General features: G+C 55.0%; 1 protein-coding gene and 1 long non-coding RNA gene across 4 annotated transcripts; one reads left to right on the forward strand and one right to left on the reverse strand.

Annotated features, from left to right (window-relative positions):
* Nucleotides 1–1470: 1470 nt before the first annotated feature.
* On the reverse strand, nucleotides 1471–13770 carry ERRFI1 (ERBB receptor feedback inhibitor 1). 3 transcript variants are annotated; one of them, XM_054720848.1, is made up of 5 exons: nucleotides 13633–13770; nucleotides 10161–10260; nucleotides 3753–3911; nucleotides 3573–3649; nucleotides 1471–2763 (listed from the first exon to the last, which is right to left on the reverse strand). In XM_054720848.1, exons 3-5 carry the CDS (start codon nucleotides 3869–3871, stop codon nucleotides 1592–1594), a joined length of 1368 nt encoding a protein of 455 aa, XP_054576823.1. In that variant the 5' UTR covers nucleotides 3872–3911; nucleotides 10161–10260; nucleotides 13633–13770; the 3' UTR covers nucleotides 1471–1591. The 3 variants fall into 3 exon arrangements, with proteins under 3 accessions (XP_054576823.1, XP_054576824.1, XP_054576822.1); XM_054720849.1 differs by lacking the exon at nucleotides 10161–10260 and adding an exon at nucleotides 11707–11869; XM_054720847.1 differs by lacking the exon at nucleotides 10161–10260.
* A 136-nt stretch (nucleotides 13771–13906) lies between these two features.
* Nucleotides 13907–15708, forward strand: LOC129150219 (uncharacterized). Its single transcript, XR_008556944.1, has 3 exons — nucleotides 13907–14824; nucleotides 15077–15180; nucleotides 15316–15708. It is a non-coding gene; the product is annotated as an uncharacterized LOC129150219 (long non-coding RNA).
* The last annotated feature ends 2978 nt before the right edge of the window (nucleotides 15709–18686 follow it).

Below are 18686 nucleotides of genomic sequence, written 5' to 3' on the forward strand. Positions count from 1 at the left end.
CTAAGCTGGCAGTCGGACATCCCCTGAGGGCTCCTGGACTGCAAGAGGGTGCAGGCTGGGCTGAGGGACCCCCCCCCCAAGTGCCCGAATTTTGTGCACTGGGCCTCTAGTTAGACTATAACTATCTTTATAGTTTCCACCACAATGCAAAGAAAAGGCAGCGGAGAAGGGCAAAAGGCAAAAAAATGAGACGCAGATCAAGTAGTGGAAAGACGGCACTTGGACATCCCGGGGGCCAGTGTGCCCCGCTGGAGGGCGGGGTTCACACAGCCTGGCTCTGGCCTGTGTCCCACCTGCGGTCATGAGCATGTAGGCAAGAGACATTATTAACAGTATCATAAATAAGTATTGTAACTTTATTAAAATGAAAGACAATATTCAAAATAATGCAACAAAAATGAATAAAATCCTTTGTCCAATACTGTACACATAATGCAGAAATCAGTGCATTTTCCTAAAGCATGGTTTAACCTTCATTTAGTTCAGACTAACACATCCGCTTCAAGAGCTCAGACAGTCACGCAGCAGTGGAACTGTAAACAGCTGGTTTAACTGGCGAGAACGTCGCGGCCACGCAGCTCTGCAGGGAGCACCTCCCGCTCGGGCGTGGGCCTCACTGTGCGGGGACGCGCGGAGGCGGGGGCAGGCAGTGTGAGCGCGGGCGCGGGCCTGGAAGCAGACGGAGCTGATGGGACTCGTATTAAGACACAGTCGCTCTTGGTCAGAGGCTTTACTTCAAAAGCCAACAATCCCCAGGAAACACTGAGTGGGAACCAGCAACACAAGGCCAGCTTGTGTTGTATTTGTTTATTAATAGTCTAAAACCCCCAAAACACACATTCCCAGTCACTCTGTCACGTGGCTGCTTCATTATTGCTTAGAAGGGCACCCACGTGGAGCCCACCACGTGCAGAGTTTCCGTGAGGCAGCGTGACAGTGGCCGTTGGGGGTGGGACAAAGCAGGGCTGTGAGGAAGAGGTTCCGCTGCCCTCTCATCTGTCAGGAAGCGAGACACGTACAGGTGGAAGCATGGTTGCCAGGTGAACTGCCAGTCCCCGCAGCGACAGGAAGTGAAACCTGCACGTCTTGGGTCTGGGGCGGTTTTAAACTGGGAAGGTACAGCCGCAGTAAGGACACACCCACTCCCCGTGGAAAAGGCTGCAACAACACATCCAACAAAACATGAAGACCAAAGAGCCAGAAATCTTCCAACTTATCAGCAAAAATAATTCTCTGCGGTTCTAAATACTGTGCTTGCTTCTGTGTGCAGTCTATCAGAGCCCTGGTCCAGCTGCGTTTTCTTCTGAAGACACATCGCTGAGACGTAACTAACTGGTTAACCGGCTACGGCTAGGCTGCGAGTTTACTACAGCGTATGCTGTGGCGTCTGTGAGTGTCCCCGCCTGCCCTCCCGCCACACCTCTGTGGGCTTGGACACCGGGGTCCTCAGCATGACAGCACCTCTCCAGCTCTCTGCACAGAGTTCAAGTTTATTCTGCACCTGGAACATCTTCCCTGAACCGCAGTCAAACCGGGAAACTGCTCGGGAACCATCTGCTCCTGGGACCCTCTGCCGCGCCGTGACCCGAGGCTACGGAGAAACCACGTAGGACAAGTGCTTACGCTTCCCGGGGCCGCCCACGTCCCCCCTGGTCCCGGGGTCCGGCCTCCCGGGGGCGGCGACGACACCGCCGTCGGCGGGGAAGGGCTGCGCCGGGGCGCTGGCGCTCGCCTCCTCTGCCTCCGTGAAGAACTTCTCGTATCTGTCCAGGTACGGCGGCCTCTCAGGCAGCAGGTAGTAGTGTGTCGAGCTGACCTTCTTCCCGTTCTCGATGATGGGCAGGATGCAGGGGGCCCGGCTGGCAGAGCCTTCGCTGAGCTGTCTCTGCAGAGCTTTGCTGCTGACGTACTTGGGGTCCGGGGCGAAGCTCTGCGTGGGGGGCATGACCCCGTTGAGGTAAGACGGAAGGCTTTTGGGACTCGGGGTGCGGGAGTTGCTCCGCGACAAGGGCTCCCTGGGTGGCACTTTGGGGGGCCTGTCTTCGTCGCTGTAGGTGCTGGAAGTGACCTCCGCCGACCACCTTCTGTAATCGGGCTTCACGGGCCGCGGAGGGATGGGGACCCTCGGGGGGACCTCGGGCTTGTCTGTGTCGGGGTTGGGGGAGGCTCTGTGGATGTGGCTGTGCACCTTGATGGCCGGCTTGTGGAAGGACCCGGCGGGGCCCGAGTGCGACCGCCTGAGCCTCCGGTGGCTCTGCGGCGGCGGCGGGTCTGAGGGCTGCCCCCCCGCGTTCTGCTCGGGGGCCTGGCTGAGGTCCACCACGGAGACCGTGGGGGTTTCGAAGTAGGCGTAGTTGATCTGCCCGCACCCGCGGAAGCTCCGCCTGCCAGGCACGCTGTACTTGAACTCGGCGGGCGCGCAGTCTCCCAAGAGCAAGTCCGTGTCGGAGCAGGTGAAGAACTCCACCTCGCAGTCCGTGTCGTCCAGGGAGAGGCCCTCGGAGATGGGCAGCGGGGGGAGCGGCCGGGAGCCGGCCACGCAGGGCACGGGGGACGGGCCGTTCTTCATGGGCGTGAGTGGGGGCGTGGGGGCACACACCCCGTTTACTGACAGTTTCTTAAAACCACATACCACTGGGTCCTCGTCGAGGGGCCCCGAGCTCTCACTCGGGGGGAGGACGAGAGGGGGCAGGCTGGGCTTCTGAGAGGGGCCGTGCTCGGCAAGGCGGTGGCCGTTTGCGGGGGCAGGTGCCGAGGTGCGCCCTGCAGAGGACGGGGGGGAGGGGGGTTAGTGAAGGACCAGCAGTGCCCGCGTGTGGGGACAGCCCACTGCCTAACCCCTCTCCCCCGGGGCTGCCGCCTGAACCCGTCACAGGCCGCGGACACCGTGCCGCCCCACAGGTGTAATTAGGGCCTGGAGATTGTTAACGCACATGATCTGGTTCAAAGAACAGACTATCTCTTCTATCTCCCCCACATGCGCAGGGCACACGCCCACACACGCAGGCAGGTTCTGTGACATGTGCAGAATTCGCAGAAGACGAGCAGCATATAATTTCCATGAATACCACCCGCAGCGCCAGGTCACAAGAGACGAGACCGCGCTGGGCACACAGGGCGGGGCTGAGATAAGAGGGAGCCCCCTGCTGGCACCCGGGAACGCCACGAGGGTGGCAGCCTGCAGTGTGACAGCGGCTCCTGGCGGAAACCTAAGGGACAGGACGTCCACATGACAAGGGCCGTGTGGTGTACTGCGCGCCTTTCCGAGTTCCTGCAACATCCCCACTCCCGTGCCTCGCACACGGCTCCGCACGGCACGAACGAGCAGGCCCTGTGCGAGGCCGGACAGACCGCCTGCCCTCCCACACGCAGGTCTAGCTGGGCCTCCTGACCGGACCAGGGACGGGAGTGTGGGAGGGACAGGGTATCTGCAGACCTGCCGCCACCAGGGGGCACACTATCGCTGGAACAGTCTTTTTTAAAGAGCAAAGCAAACAGACCTCGGCCACCTCCCCTCCCCCCGGGGCCACCTCCCTCCCCCCGGGCACCCTCTGGGATTTGTAGCCGCGTACCAAGAGACGTCAGGTGCGCCTGAGTGGTCGACTTCAGGTTGTAGGCCATGGTGATCGGGTGGATGTTTAGGAAGTTACTGAAATGCAGCAAAGACATCTCGGTCAGAGACGGCAGTGACCAACCCCCACCCCGTCTGTGCCACCCGCACGCGGAGGCCCCGCACCGCGGCCCGCACTTACTTCCCCAGCTCCCGGCGGCGGCCCCAGCACGCGTTCAGGCTCCCCAGGGCCGGGCCATCGTGCAGAAACGCCTTCAGCGGGACGCGGATCTCCTGGGCAGCGACTCCCGCGGTGGACATCCTGCACCCTGGGCGTCAGGCAGCAAGCAGCTTCTGGTCCCTGGAGGGTGGGAAGGATGAGATGCAGGAAACAGCTCAGAAACACCATCAGCAGCCCCCCGACGGCATCCGAGTGCCGCACACAAAGACGCAGACTTTCCCCAGTTCTCCGCGTTACAGCCATTCCTCCTTCCTTCCCGAGGGAACAAACGTACACACTGAAAGTAATTTCTCCTACGTCCTGGTCTGAGATGGGCAGTGCTTTGAGCAGAGAGAGAAATACCCAGGGCCAGGGAGAGTGGCCCCCCTGGTGGGGTGCAGGTGCAGCCCCCTGGACGCTCACACACCGCCCCCCCCCAGAAAGGCCCGTGGCCGCTGCAGACTCAGGCGCACGAAGCCCCACGCCTCGGTCAGACGATGGTTCCTGTGGCGCCTCGCTGGCCCACGGCCAGCACTGACTTGGGGTCTGTATCTCAGGGTTGGCCCGGGAGGACAAATCCTCCAGGGACGACTGGCTCGGGAGTAAAGGAACACAGGAAGACACCCACTTCCCGACCCTGTACAGCCTCCCCGTCCGTCCCTGAGCATTCATACTCTCTCCTCCGAGGGCCTTGCTGCGAGGCCTGGGCACCAAGGCCAGGAAGCAGTCCTCCCTAACCTAGCGATTCCTCAGCTCCCAGGGTCCGGTCCCTCCGCAGGGCCTTTTTTTTTTTTTTTTTTTTTGAGAGAGAGAGGAAGGGAGTGGGGAGAGAAACATCCATCGGTTGCCTCTGGGACGTACCCCGACTGGGTACCAAACTGCAGCCTCCACGCCCCGCCCGGGAATCAGACCAGCGGCCTTTCAGGCACAGGACGCGCTGTCACTGGGCCCGGCCAGGCCCCCAGCCTCTTCTAGACGCTCCTTCATTGTTCACGATCGCACCAATGCCAACGCTACTGGCCTCTCTGGGCGCCGTCCTCAGATAATCCACGGTGAAGACCTGGCTCGGGCCCCTCGGAGATGTGTGCATACGCTCTAGACTGCTCTCACGTTCTCGCCGAAAGCGTGCACACCGAGAGCGGGTGAGCCAGGCCGGGGGCGGGGAGCGGGTACACAGGCTATTTTTTGTTTTGATTTAGGGACAAATCTGTCACCTCCTAGCTGACTGTGAGCTCAGATAACCGGCCGCTCCCATCATTAACCATCGCTGCCTGGGACGGCAGAGCTCAGTCAGTGACTGTACGGTGACATCTGCTATTGCCATCGGTGTCAGGAGAACGTACATGGCACAGGGTTTGCTTTTTCCACATAAAAGGTACGAGAGGGATGTTTCGGTCCATCTGAAACATTTAAATCTCAGGCAGAGAGTTAAATGGGTTAAAATGGTATTTCAGAGAGGGAAGCCTTATTTCTCTTTAGTCGGTCTCTTTAGAGAAGAGGAAAAACATCTCTTAGTAAGTCTAAGTTATGGGGAGGTTTGGTTTTCAGGTCCCTGAAATGCAGCGTGTGCCTTCCCTCCTTCACCCGAATCGAGTAAAGCTGCGAAGCATCGGAAAACCCACGTCTAGGGAACACCGTGAGGCTGCCGGCAGCACTGCAGGACCCAGGGCAAGCGTCTGCCGACTAGACGTGAAAACCCCGGTGGGAAGGAGCACGGGGCACGCAGCGGGGGAGCCCACGCGTGGAGGCTGCGCCCGGATGGCAGGGCGGGGCGGTCGGAGCCCAGCCCCACCTGTCCGCAGGCCAAGGGCTAGTAATCACTGCCTGTCGGCTCCGCACCATCCACATCTGAGCTCTCAACAGCGCGATTGTGTAACTATGGCCTCTGCGAAATCGCCTCGATCCTAAACTTACATTTCAATGGCCCCTGGAAATTATTTGTATGTTCTAGAAAAAGTTATTTTTTATTCATTGTTTCCATCACCTACTTGTTAGCTTTCTTAAGAAAAAAATTTTTTTTAGTCTAAAAAGAATTGTGTTCCCTGCGCCAGCTCACTCCTGACCACAATGGTGTCTTTGTGTATTCATAGGAGGTGACCTGCCTCCACATCTCAATGGGGAATTGTGAATGGGCCGCGTTATGAAACTGTCGGAACTTCCTACTTGCTAGCAGGGGAGCGCGGAGGGCAATATAATTTTATGCTCTCTTCCTTCGGAAAATACTCCAAACTGCAGAATCCAGGGGGCCACCCGCCAACGTGTTCAGTGCCCACAGATGGTAAACTGAGGGTGTGAACCTCCTGAAACGCCTGCCTTCGCTCTCAATCTCCCAGTATTCAGTACAGATGCCCTGGGGGGGGGGGTAAGCCCTCGGTCACCCTCAGGTTAAAAAGGAACCGGCTCCAGGGAGACGTCCGCTGCAGTTTCCCCGTCTGCTTCCTTAGAGCTACAGCCGGCTCCCCTCACGCTCATCAGAGTCAGAGAACGAGCAGAAACAGCCCTCGGCCGGGAGCCGGCACCTGCGAGCAGAGACGGGGCGGCTGTGAGGCCAGCCTGAGCCCAGGCAGCCTGGTCCCCCCGGAACCCTGGGCTCGGTCCCTTTCCCGACACCCCAGCTCAGCTTTAGTGTCAAAATGCAGCTAATCCCCACCCCAGATGCGAACGACTTTTTCCCGTTAAACATCACTTGATCTTTCTTATTCAAGGGAACCCCCCAACCATGTTTCTTGGGGTGTTCCTTTTAGATCCTTTCCCCCCTCCCCGTTTTAATCCTTCAGCTCTGCACAGAGCGCCCCGAATCCTGACTCCAGCCCTGGCTCAGGCGTCCATTGTCCGGTGGTGATCTCTGCACTTGGGTGGTCCTCTGGCACCCCCAACTCCACAAACCAGGCTCCTGTCACTCACTTCGGACCCCGCCCACTTTCCCAGCCAGTTCAGGGTCTAGGTCAGCGATTTGCCACTGGTGTGCGCCAAGAATGTTTAAGGCATGTAATACCTGACGATTCAGTCAGGGCACCGACCGCTTTTCCCTTAAAAATTTGTCCAAAAAATGACAGTAGCCAACACAGCAACAGCCATCTAGTGTGAATGAATCAAAATTATACCCTCTTTTTTTTTGGTCAGACTGACAAAAAAATATATTTTCTGGTGCAGCAGAATTTTAGTAGTTGATGTCCCATGAGATGAACAGGGATGAACACCTCACCCCGGGTCCGTACTCCTGGACCCCGGCTCCTCGCTCTGCACAGGCCCATCGGCCTTGTGGGGTGCCTGCTTCTCCTCCCCCGAAACTCTGAGAACTCACTGCTCCCTCAGGGCCAGCTGAGCCACCTGCTCCTTCCCACTCTCCAAATCTAGGACAGGCCTGGCTCCCCGGGAAGTCCCGGCACCACGCGTTTCTAATAGCTAAGTGGATGTTGAGAAAATATTCATCTCGTTTTTTTAAAAAAGGTAATTCTATAAATCAGCCAAGAACCAAGGGAAAAAGCAAAGGATTGTATGGGCCACTTTAGGACAGAGCAGGCAAGTTTCATGAAATCCACTTCCCAAATCCAAAGTGGCCAGTTTGCACCCTGGGGAACAGCACGCGCTAAACTGGTGTTTACTTAAGGCAGCCAGGGAGTGCTCCTGAAAACGGGGTCCCCCTCGCTCCCACGTTACTTCTTCTGGACGATAAGGTACCTGCTGTCTTTTTACTGTTAAAGAGTCAAAACCACGCCACGAGCACCCCGCACGTTCTGTATTAAGGTGAACTTTACCTTAGGACAGTCCCTTTAAACTGTTTAAAAAACCAGGCCACCTTAAGACAGTAACCTAGATCTGCTTACCTGGCCACCAGATCTCATTAATAAATCTCAGCAGCAACCCACAGAGGAGGAGGGGCACATTTTTGTCACTCGACTCATCCAGCTCTGCCCAGCGCTTCCTTATTTAAAAGTGTGATGTAATTTCCTTCTTTCAATCTGGTTTTAGAACCTGATTTCTGTTTATTCAGGGCGATAAATGGTCTTTTCAGCTGCATTTAACAATTACCTACGTAACTACTCCCAGACCCATGGAGACTAAAGGTAACATTTAGGGGCAAAATGTGTAAAAAGAAACTGATTTAGGAACACGACAAACCCCATGATTTTAAATCTTCCCCACATAAACCAACACCTGCATGCTTATCTACCTTCTGAAAACCTCTGAAATAAAGATTCGTGTCTGAAGCGCTAGTAGCCAAGCCATTTGACACTGAACCTTCAGTGGAACTCTTTTGTAGAACTGTAATTGTTTTATTTTTTGTTAATCCTCACCCAAGGGTATTTTCCATTGATTTTAGAGAGTGGAGTGGGAGGGGAGAGAGAGAAACATCGATGTGAGAGAGACACATCGATCGGACTGAACCTGCAGCCCAGGGCACATGCCGTGACTGGGACTGAACTGTGACCCTCCCGTGGGGGCTGACGCCACGCTCTAACCACTGAGCCGGCCAGGGCGAGAACTGTGATTTGATCGATATGAGGAAACTCACTCGTCTGGGCCTCACTGCACCTTCAGTGTTTAGGACAGTCGTTGTTCACTACAAGCAAAAGGCTTCGAAGGCCCCGGGGTCCCTCCTCGGGGATGGTTTGGGGAGGGGAGGAGGGGCAGGCAGTGAGGACGCCTCCTTCGCAGCACCTGCTCCTGGGGAAGTGGGCAGCCTTCACGTTAAAGCACAGGCGGCTTAAACAGTCTGTATTATGTCAGTAAAATGTAATTAAAATACTCTTGCACCAACTCAAGCTAAACTTGCTGGTTCCGGTAAAGATGGCAGTGTAGTTGGGGCGGTGTGGACGGACGTTTGTCCTCATGCCTGGCACATACTGGCCTGTTTGTAAAGGATAAAAACTGAGGCAACAAGGAAGGTAATTTCTCTCCAGACTGTGAGAATCAAAGCTAAGTAAGAAAGCAAAAAGCCCAGTGACCTAATTTCTTGAATAATTGGGAACATTTCCTTGCTAAGTATTAGGAAATGGCAGGCTAACAGAAACCCAACTCGCTCCCCGACCCTCGTCATCGCCACCTGACCCCCGACTCCTGCAGCGCCAGCGCAGGGCGACCACGCAGGGAGGGACCACGCTCTGTCCCCATCCTCCCCCCCCCCCCGACCCCGGGAGGGCGGGAAGTTACTCCCTTTACGACATGCACGGCCGTTTCTGGGGACACGGAACGCTCTTCCAACGTTAGTGACAAGCACGTGGTCTAACGATGGAAAACTTCACGTTTACTGAGCACGTAAAGAGCCACCCGGGTCACTCTAGGTCGTCACTGTGAGCACTGACCCAGGAGGTAGCACGCCGGCCCCTACCTGACAGGCGGTGCTGAGCGCTTCGTTTCTGCGAGCTCATTTAATAGCTCATTTAACCCGCAGCCCCGGCAGGAGATGGCTTACTGTTACCGCCCTGTCACACAGGAGGATCTGAGGCAGAGGTCAGGGACTTACTTGGTCAAGGTCACGTCTGGCGAGCGGTGGGACCTGGTGTCAAAGCCCCCCCACCCCTCCTTCAACCCCTCGGGCACCCGGCAGGGTGCGCTCTGACCACTAGACTTTTCCCGGGGAACCCTCAGCCCATGAAGTTCCTGTTCCACTTCATCTCCCCGATTCTCCTGCCTAGTTATCCCCTAAAAGGGGTGCGTTAGCCCTGGCTGATGTGGCTCAGTGGTTAGAGTGTTGGCCTGCACACCAAAGGGTCTTGCCTTCGTTCTGGTCAAGGGCACATACCTAGGTTGCAGGTTCGATCCCGGTCGGGTGGTGGAAGCCACCAATCAATGCACATCAATGTTCTCTCTCTCCCTCCCTCCCTTCCACTCTCTCTAAAAAAAATTATCAATGGGAAAAATATCCTCAGGTGAGGATTAACAAAAAGAAAAAAATTAAGAAGGGCGGGTGAAGGTATTACTTTTACACTCTTGTGACTCCTTCCACCTCTAATGGTGCGCCTCCCCCATCCCGCATCCATCCCAACGCCACAACGCGCGTCTGAACCAGGACGAAGGGGCTAGTCCCCACCCCACCCCACCCCACCCCTCCTCCAAGGCAGCGCACGGCGGGCAGTATGGGCCTCTCCCAGCAGCAGGTCTCCTATTTGGAAGCACTTTCTCACCCATTGTCTCACTTGACCCCCACAACATCCCTGTAGGAAGAGGCAGGGTCGTCTCCGTTTCAGACAGGAAATGAACGCCACCTTCCTGGTGCGCGGCTGCCCAGGAACCGGGCACTTCCCGTCCACTCGCCTGCCTCTCCCTTCAGAGTGGCTTCGTGTTAGGCGACCCTGTCCTCCCCCAGCACCCTTGTTTATAAACGGGGACGGAGGCAGAGATGGATGGCTGCGAGAACGGCTAAGATAAAACAGGAACTCGACTCACAGTGTTTCACAAGCCCTCAGAGGCCAGGGATCAACTCCTTTCACCAACAGTTCTCAAAGGCTTGTTCTGGACCAGACACCATGCAAGCGATGGAGTCACACTGTGAGGGAGACCACAGTCAAAGCAGCCATTCAGGCTGGGGGCTCCCAAGGACGCAGGACAGCAAGAGGCCGAGGAGCCGGAGCCATTCACACAGGTGGCTAGAGAAGGCCTCTCGCAGGCGACTTAAAAAATTCTCACCTGAGGACATGAGGAAGGAAGGGAAGGAGGGAGGGAGAGAGGGAGGTGGGGAGGGTGATGGAGAGAGAAACACTGATGTGAGAGAGAAACATCGATCGGTTGCCTTCTATATACTCCCTGCCTGGGGGTCGAACCTGCAACCCAGGTATATGCTGACTGGACTCGAACCAGCAATGTTTCCGAGCACGTGATGACACTCAACCAACTAAGCCACTCCTGCCAGGACTCACAGGTAACTTTCAAAAAAAAAAAAATGTATTTTTTATTGATTTCAGAGAGGAAGGGAGAGGGAGAAATAGAAACATCAGAGATGAGAAACTTCGGTCGGCTGCCTCCTGCATGCCCCTTACTGGGGAGCCTGCAACCTGGGCACGTGGCCTGACTGGGAATCGAACCGTGACCTTTTGGTTCATAGGTTGATGCTCAGCCATTGAGCCACGCCGGCCGGGATCAGGTGTTTTTTTGTGTAAAATCCAAAGGGTGGAAAGAGGCAGTCACGAGAGGAGTAGTGTTTTTTAGACAATCTCGCTGGTCCAGATTCTTCTTTTACTGAGAGCCACTGGACAGTCTTCCAACCCTCACCCTCCTCCTGTCTCCTCTAACGGTGATGGTTTGTTGAACCGTGGCACTGAGGAGGTGAAGAGGCCTAATCCACGGGGCCAGCACCCCATATTTTAAAAGTGTATTCACCGAGGCCTGTTGGTAATACTGCCCTGTTTTATGGCACAAGGAATTGGATTAAAGTATCAACTATGACTCCGACTCACAGAATCTTTTGTTTCCTCTCTGAGCCTCGAAGCTGACGCTAACTTTCCCTTACCTTCAAACTAACCTCTACTTATTGTTGTTGTTAATCCTCACCAGAGGACAGTTTTCAGTGTCCTTAACCGGTAATCAAACCTGAGACCCTTTGGTGAGCCGGCCGACACTCTGCCACTGAGCCACACCGGCCGGGGCCCAACTTCTCTACGAAACTTACATTCAGAACCTGAAAACCGCCCCGTTTTACCTGCCTTCACAGAGCGTGTGCTTCTACTGGGCCAGCAAAGCCAGGATGCCACACGGCACTGCTTATCAGGGCTGCTCATCAGCTGCCGTAGCCCGGTCCCACCCGGCACCGAGGATGCTGCGGGGCCATTCGGGTTCGCTCCGAGTGGGCGCAGAGCTGTTTCTCTGGTAGAGGGAGCCCAGGACATTCGAATTCCTGGAATGACCCCGGCACCACCTCCTCCCTCCTCTGCCCCTTTCTACAGCAGCCGGCTGGTATGTGGCCATGCAGGTCGGTTCCAGGCGTGCTGGATTGTACCTGTAATTTAGCAACCGGCTCTGGGAAGCTCCCGTCAGCGTGAGCAGAGAGGAAGTGTGATCTGGCGCAGCTTCGGAGAAGCGGCAGTTAAGAGTTATTGTCACACACACTCAGGTCGAGTGTGATCATTAAATCTCAGAGGAAGAGAGCCGTCTTTAGTGAGCTGGAAGAAGGAAAAACAATTCATCGAAGGAGTCATTCTTACCTATCACAATATGAATAATCGGACATTTCCTAACCGTCACTAAACAACAGGTTTGCTCTGCGACCCTTATCAGCGACTGATCCATTCCTGAACTTTAAAATGTAAAATCTGCTTTCTTGCAGTTACTTATCAACCATTAACTATGTGCCAGGGCCCACAAGATAGAAGCTGTGCGAGGCAGAGGTCCTGCCCTTAAGGAGTTTACAATCTAATGTGTGTTGGGTTATACATTGTTCGTTCAAGGCCTCTGGCACCTATTAGCGAATAGCCGCTGGAACACAGCTGGCCGGGCCGGCGAGTGTCCACCCAGGAGCCAGGAGGTCACGGTTCGATTCCCGGTCAGGGCACATGCCCAGGTGGCAGGCTCGATCCGCAGTGTGGGGCGTGCAGGAGGCGGCGGATCAATGATTCTCTCTCATCATGGATGTCTCTCCCTCTCCCCTCCTCTCTGAAATCAATAAAAAAACAACAACACAAAAGCAGCGGAACCAACCGGGGCGCAGCGGGGAGGACAGCGTGCTGAAGTCCGTGCTAAAACCTCCGTTTCTCTTTAGGAAAGAGCCCGGCCATTCACATACTGGTCACAGGAGACCAACTCTTACTCCGGTCTTACCCAAATCTGGTCATTTCCCGAAATGGGTACCTAGCCGGTCTTTGATCTGTTTAAATACAGCTTCACTCAAAACTGTGTAATTACAGACATGCAAAAAGAGAGAGAGAGAGAGAGAGGGAAAAAAAAAAAAAGCAGTTTTAACAAAAAGGCGAGACTAACTGGGGTGAACTCGGTTTGTCTGCTCAGCAAACACATCCCACCGCATTCTCACAGCGAACGCTCCAGACCCCGCAGCACCCGGCCCCCGAAGAAGAAAAAAAAGCGTTTTGGCCTCACCTTTCTTCACCCCTGACAGTTGCCTGGAAACCAGTCCTGCCCTACCTGTGTTGCAGGTGTACCTCAAGTCACCAACACATCTTTTAAAGCTACAGTCGCTGTTCTGACTGCACTTAAGTTTATGACTAACAATCTATTCATATTTTTTATCAGGTAAGAGACTGGTTTCTTTCAGGCAATGACGAAACCCTAATAAAGACTCAGCAAGCGCCGTCCGGCACCAATCACGGCTAAGGAGGGATCTCATTTGCACGGCGACGGAGACACACACACAAATACACACACGTACGCCCGGGAAATGCCCAATGGGCGCCCGCAGTCCTTCCCTCGGGGAGCCGGGTCCCGGGAGAGGGAGAGGGGGAGGCACGGAGCTGCCGGATGAATTGCAGACCCCGACTGCGGGGACGCGGTCGCCGAGGCCAGGCGGGGGGCAGCCCCCACCCCGCCGCCTCCCGCCGCGGCTCTCGGGACGGTGGCTGGGCGCACGGGGCGCACCGGGGCGCAGCTCCCTTGTGGGGAAGGGGACGCGCGAGGCCGCCGCCAGCCCGCGCGGGACCCCCCGGCTCCCCGCTCCGAAACCTGCGCCCCCTGGCAGCCGTCTCGGGCCGAGGCGCGTCCGGGCGCCCGGTGCGCGCGGCAGGAGAGGCGAGGGCCCCCCAGGCCCGACCGCGCCGCCCCCTCCCTCCCTCCCTCGGTCCGTCCGTCCCTCCCGGGGAAACTCCGCGTTGGGCGACCCTCCGGGCGTCCGGGGACCCGCCCTGCGACGGGAGCCGCCCGCAGCCGCAGCGGCGGGGGCGCGGCGCCGCCCTCCCCCCGGCCCGAGGCCCCTTACCCCGCGGAGCCGCGGCTGCCCCCCGGCGCCCTCCCGCGCATGTCCGTCCCGGCTGGCTCCGCGCCCGGCTGGGGGCCGCCACCGCGCAGGCGCCTGGCCGCACCGCTCCGCCAGGCTCGCGCTCCCGCTCGCACTCGGCCTCCGTCGCCCCGCCGCGCCGTCCGCTTTATACTTTAGGGGGCGGGGCGTGACGTCAAGGCCCCGCCCACCCCAGGGCAGCCAATCCCGGCCGCGAGCCCTTTAAAGGGGCGATGCCAGGCGGCGGAGGCGCTCGCGTGGGGTCCGCCGCGTCGCGGGGCCTGCGGGACGCCGCCCTGGTCTTCCGGGGGGAGCGAGGGGGCGCCCTGGGGACCCCGGCGGCGCTGCGAGCGCGGGGCGCCTGTGGCTCTCCCCGCAGCGCGCGGGCAGCCCGTCCCTGCCTCCCGCAAGGGCTTCCCGTCTTCTACAGCCGCGGGGACGGTTTTTGCGTGTTTTCCCCGGCCCGCGGGCCGCAGCGTGGGAGGACCAGCGAGGGCCGGTGTGGGGTGGCAGCGGACAAGGGGGGGCAGACGGACAGTGCACGGGGGCAGCGGGGTCACCCGGGACAACGAGCCACAGCGTGGGAGAGCGAGGGGCGGCGCGGGACAGCGAGGGGACAGCGTGGGGCCGCGAAGGGCGCCGAGGCCGCACTGCTGACGCCTCTCCGGGGAGAGCCGAGGGGGAGTGCCAGCCACCTCCCTCTGACCACGGGTTTGAAAGCCAACTGGTGGCCGTGGACCCGGCCAGGGCCCCCCACGGGCCCCCGAGGTCCCCAGGCCGAGTGTCCTTGTCAGACCCACGCTGGCCTCCCATCCCTCGGCCTGGCTGGCGGCCACTGATGCCCGAGGATGCAGCACCAGCGAGCCTCTCCCGGGGCGCCGGTGATGCAACCCGGGCTTATAGTTTAACCGTAAAATAAATAATACAAATGATAACAAACCAAGAGTAACTAAAGTGAGAAAAAAAGCAAACAAGACAGAAACCCTCCAGCTGGAACCAGAACAAACCCCCGGAGCGGGACTCCACGGAGCAGGGGCCAGAGGCCTCGCGCTGACCTCGCGGGTCTCCCGGGGCCGGGCCTGCGTGTCAGCCGTAACGCCCGGTGGTCGTGCCTTGAACGGCCTAACCGGGATGGCCTACCGTCGGGAAGGAGAGATCCCGGCCTCATTACCAGGTTAACTATTAACTTCGCGCTCCATGAAAGGATTTGCCTCTTCTCCCCTATTATTTACTTACATTCTTTAAAATTTAATTCAAAGGCTTAATTTTGAATGCAAGCCTTTAAGCGCGTGCGTGCACACACACACATACACACACGCACACACACGCACGCGCGTGCACACACACACAGGCACACACACGCACACACACACACGCACACAGGCACACACACAAACATCTGAAGTATCTCTTTGCCCTTTTCCAGTTGCAAGATAAATGAATGTTTACCGGAGAGGCCTCCATCCTCCTCCTGGCCGGCTGGCCAGCTTTGGGCTGTCTCCCTATCTGTGCTCCTTATCAACAGCTCCGGTAATTCCATCTTTTTTGTTCACGTCTTACTTATTGCGGTTCCTTCAGTATTAGTTTAGGAGGGAGGAAATTAGTCACAACTAATTGCTGGTTTTCTTACCAAATTAGGTTCTTTTTTTTTTTTTTTATTCACAGAAAATGCAGATTCGCCCCACCCCCACCCCACTTTGCCTTCCCCTGTGTTTCCAGCTTTACCACCGGCTGTTAACCGTGGACAGCCAGGACCAGAGAACCTCTTCGCCCGGGGCTCGGGGCAGCTTTTGCTGAATGGGGACCTCGAGCTCCGGTTTCCTCCGAAGGGAACCCTGGCCGCGCTGTTCCAAGTTGCCTCAATACAGTTGTAATTCGTGCTGCCTCGCTGGCGTGCTTTCACATTCCCCTATTCATAAAACCGTGATAGTCACCCCAGCAACCAGCAAACACACCCCTTTAGGGAAAGAAGATCCCGGGATACGCACTATAATAGTGACTATATGGTTGTGAGCTGTATAATGTGCTCATGTTTTGGTAAAGTATCAAAAGCCATAAAATCACATGAGTAATACGTGATTAATCTGATTTCTTCCCCTTTCTGCTCTCTTTTAAACTTGCAAAATAAAAGGACTTATTTTTTTTTGGGGGGGGGGGCGGTCATGGCTGATAGCTTACTGAATTTTGCTTGCGGTTATATTCCTACAATATGGCTCTCTCAGCTGTGAGTGAATTACATGAGGAGACTCACACCCCGAAGGTCTTTGATGCAATAGTGTCCTCAGGCTGTTTTGTTATCCCATTGACAAGCCAAGAATCCAGTGTTTGGGGAAGAGTTTAAAAGGAAAATGCTAAGTAACTTGAAATAATACTCGCATGTTGCATCCATCCAGTGACCATTCCCACGGACTTCTCACAGATTAGCACACTGGTCTAGAGGCGCAGGGAAAACCCTCTTGGTACTGAAATCCCCTTGTTTTAAACTGCCTGCCGTCAGAAGGACATTTAAAGTCACACAGTGTCTCTTTCACCTCCCTCACGGTCCATTTAATTCTGAGGCCCCTTCTCACGGAATTTATTTATGTTATTAGCTGGTTGTGTTTTTAATGTAAACAACCCCTAAACATAACACCCAAAACCTTAGACTGAAGCACATCGACCCAGATTGTCAGGCTGCCCTCCCCTTCGTTCAGGGTGAGAAGAAGCTGTCCTCGGAGTGAGCACAAAGGGAGGTTCTGGCTCAGGACCGCAGGAGCCAGGGCCGCTGCTCTGCTAAGCCGCCGGCCTCCCTCTCCTCCCTGCCAGCCGCCCCAACACCCACTTCCATAGTCTTTGAATCCCCAGGAGAATACATATGTTGGTGTTTATTTCTCTCAGTTATAAGTGCTTTTGTTTCTTATTTATAAACGTTTTTGTGTTCCTCCTTTTAAGCAAAGAAACCTTTTGAATGGAGCTGCTGTTTGCATTATTACGCTTAGTCCTACAGCCTTGACTTTGGTCCATTCACGGTTTAAATGTAACTATGCCTTTTTTAACATTTTATTTTTTATTTTTACCAATTTATAAATAAGTGTGCGGTTAAAAAACAACCACTTGACAATGGGAGGAAGACGTGCATTTCTTACAGGGCGGCTTGCTTAGTGTGTTATTGTATGATTTGGAAACATCTGGGCACAGGCTATATAGATTAGGTAGCCAGTGGGCTGTGTGGGTTGCTGTAAGACATGCCTGCTGGTAAGAGCAGAGATTCACCCACAAGGCATGCTTTCAGCTTTGGCAGCCCTTTGAAAGGTCTCACAGAAAAAGATTTCTTTACAGTTTCCGTTTCCCCGTATGTAATTAGGGATACTCTGCCCCCGCCCCAGTGGACTCAGATGATTGAGCAGGCTGGCTCTAATTGGTCAGTCTGTTGTTTTAAGTGTTGGCTTAACTCCTTTCTAAAACGACTTTTTCTTAGTTGGGGTTTTAGGGATGTTGTTTGTATAGTTATTTTTTTTTAATCGAGCCTCTTTTCATTTACCTTACGTTCCCTTTAATGGGCATTTGATATTCTTGGTGGTTATTCTAGTTCTATCTCGTTTCTAGAACTTAGAAGCATTAGAATTTCTTAGTGTTCTATAGATGCACTCATTTAACATGTGGGTGAGTACAAGGCAGTTTTTTTTTTTCAAATTTCGTCTAAACATTCATCTGAGATTATCTTCCAATGTTACCAATACACGTTCTCCCAAGGAAAGGCTGTATTTCCTATGAGCTGGCCAGTAGGGTGTGCTCTAGTCCCTTGCCAAATAAATAAATAAATAACACTCCAGGAAACTCTTCTTTAAGAGATCTCAGGAATACATTCCACTCCTTCATGGCCACCAACACAGATGAGATATGCTTATATGGACACAAGCAAATAGTTCAGCATGCCCGACATACGTGGAAAATAAGATTGTTATATTAGAAAAAAGGAAGCTTTGAAATGTTTGCTTCAGTGAAATCAGCTCTAAAATAATAAATCAGTCCCTTGGCAACATATTTTCTTCCATTCTGGATAAAAGAAGGAGGAAAATGGTGTAGTCCTGGCCGGGTTTCTCAGTGGTTAGCGCGCAGGCCCTAGGATTCCATGCCTGTCAAGGGCAAGTACCTCTGCTGCAGTTCCCAGCACCGGTGGGGGTGTGCGCAGGAGGCAGCCAATTGATGTTTCTCTCTCTCTCTCTCTCTCTCCTCTCCCCCTCCTCCCTCCCTCCCACTCTTTCTAGAAATCAATGGAAAAAATATCCTCGGGCGAGGGTTAAAGATAGAAAAGTGGTGTTGTGACGAAGAGCTCTGGAATCGGGGGGATTTGGGTGTGAATCCCAGCTCCTCAGCTGTATGACTCAGGCAAGTGACTTAGCCTCTCGTAAGATGGGGCTCCGTGGCTCCCACCCCAGAGGGCTGCTGGGCAGGTAGTGAGATTGTATGTGTGAAATATTTAGAGCCCGGCCTGGCCCCCATCAGGGTTCCATGGCGGCTAGCCGCTTTCATCAATATTATTATTCTCGTTGTTGTTGTCATATATCTTTTGAGAGATATTGAAACACGTTTCCTGGCAAGATTCCAAAATGCTCTGTTGCTTATTAGTATATGTGACTTAATTGGCCCAGGAGGTTGTTTCATGAAATTCCAGGAGCATAAATGATTTATAAGATAAAATGTCTTAACTTTATCTGCAGTATTTCCACTTAAGAGGCTATAAAATCTTAAGCCGAAGAACTGGATCCGTCAAAGCGAAACTTGGGGCACAGCCACCCCGGAGAGGCGGGCTGGAGGCAGGGAGCACGGGCCGGGTCTCTGCAGGGAAGGGCACAAGTCGCCGCGTCTGTGAGCACTTATCTTGTGAGCCCACACTCGTCCGCAGCCGCAGGAGGCATGGTTCCTTGAAAAACAAAAAAAGGTTTAATTTGTGCAGAAACGTTTAAATAGGAATAGCTTTATCATTTTCTCTGGAAGGCAAAGACAATGAGATCTGCCCAGTGACTGGATACACTTCTTAGTATTTCTAACTTCTT

This window comes from Eptesicus fuscus, chromosome 9, assembly GCF_027574615.1.
Source record: "Eptesicus fuscus isolate TK198812 chromosome 9, DD_ASM_mEF_20220401, whole genome shotgun sequence".
Lineage (NCBI taxonomy): Eukaryota > Metazoa > Chordata > Mammalia > Chiroptera > Vespertilionidae > Eptesicus > Eptesicus fuscus.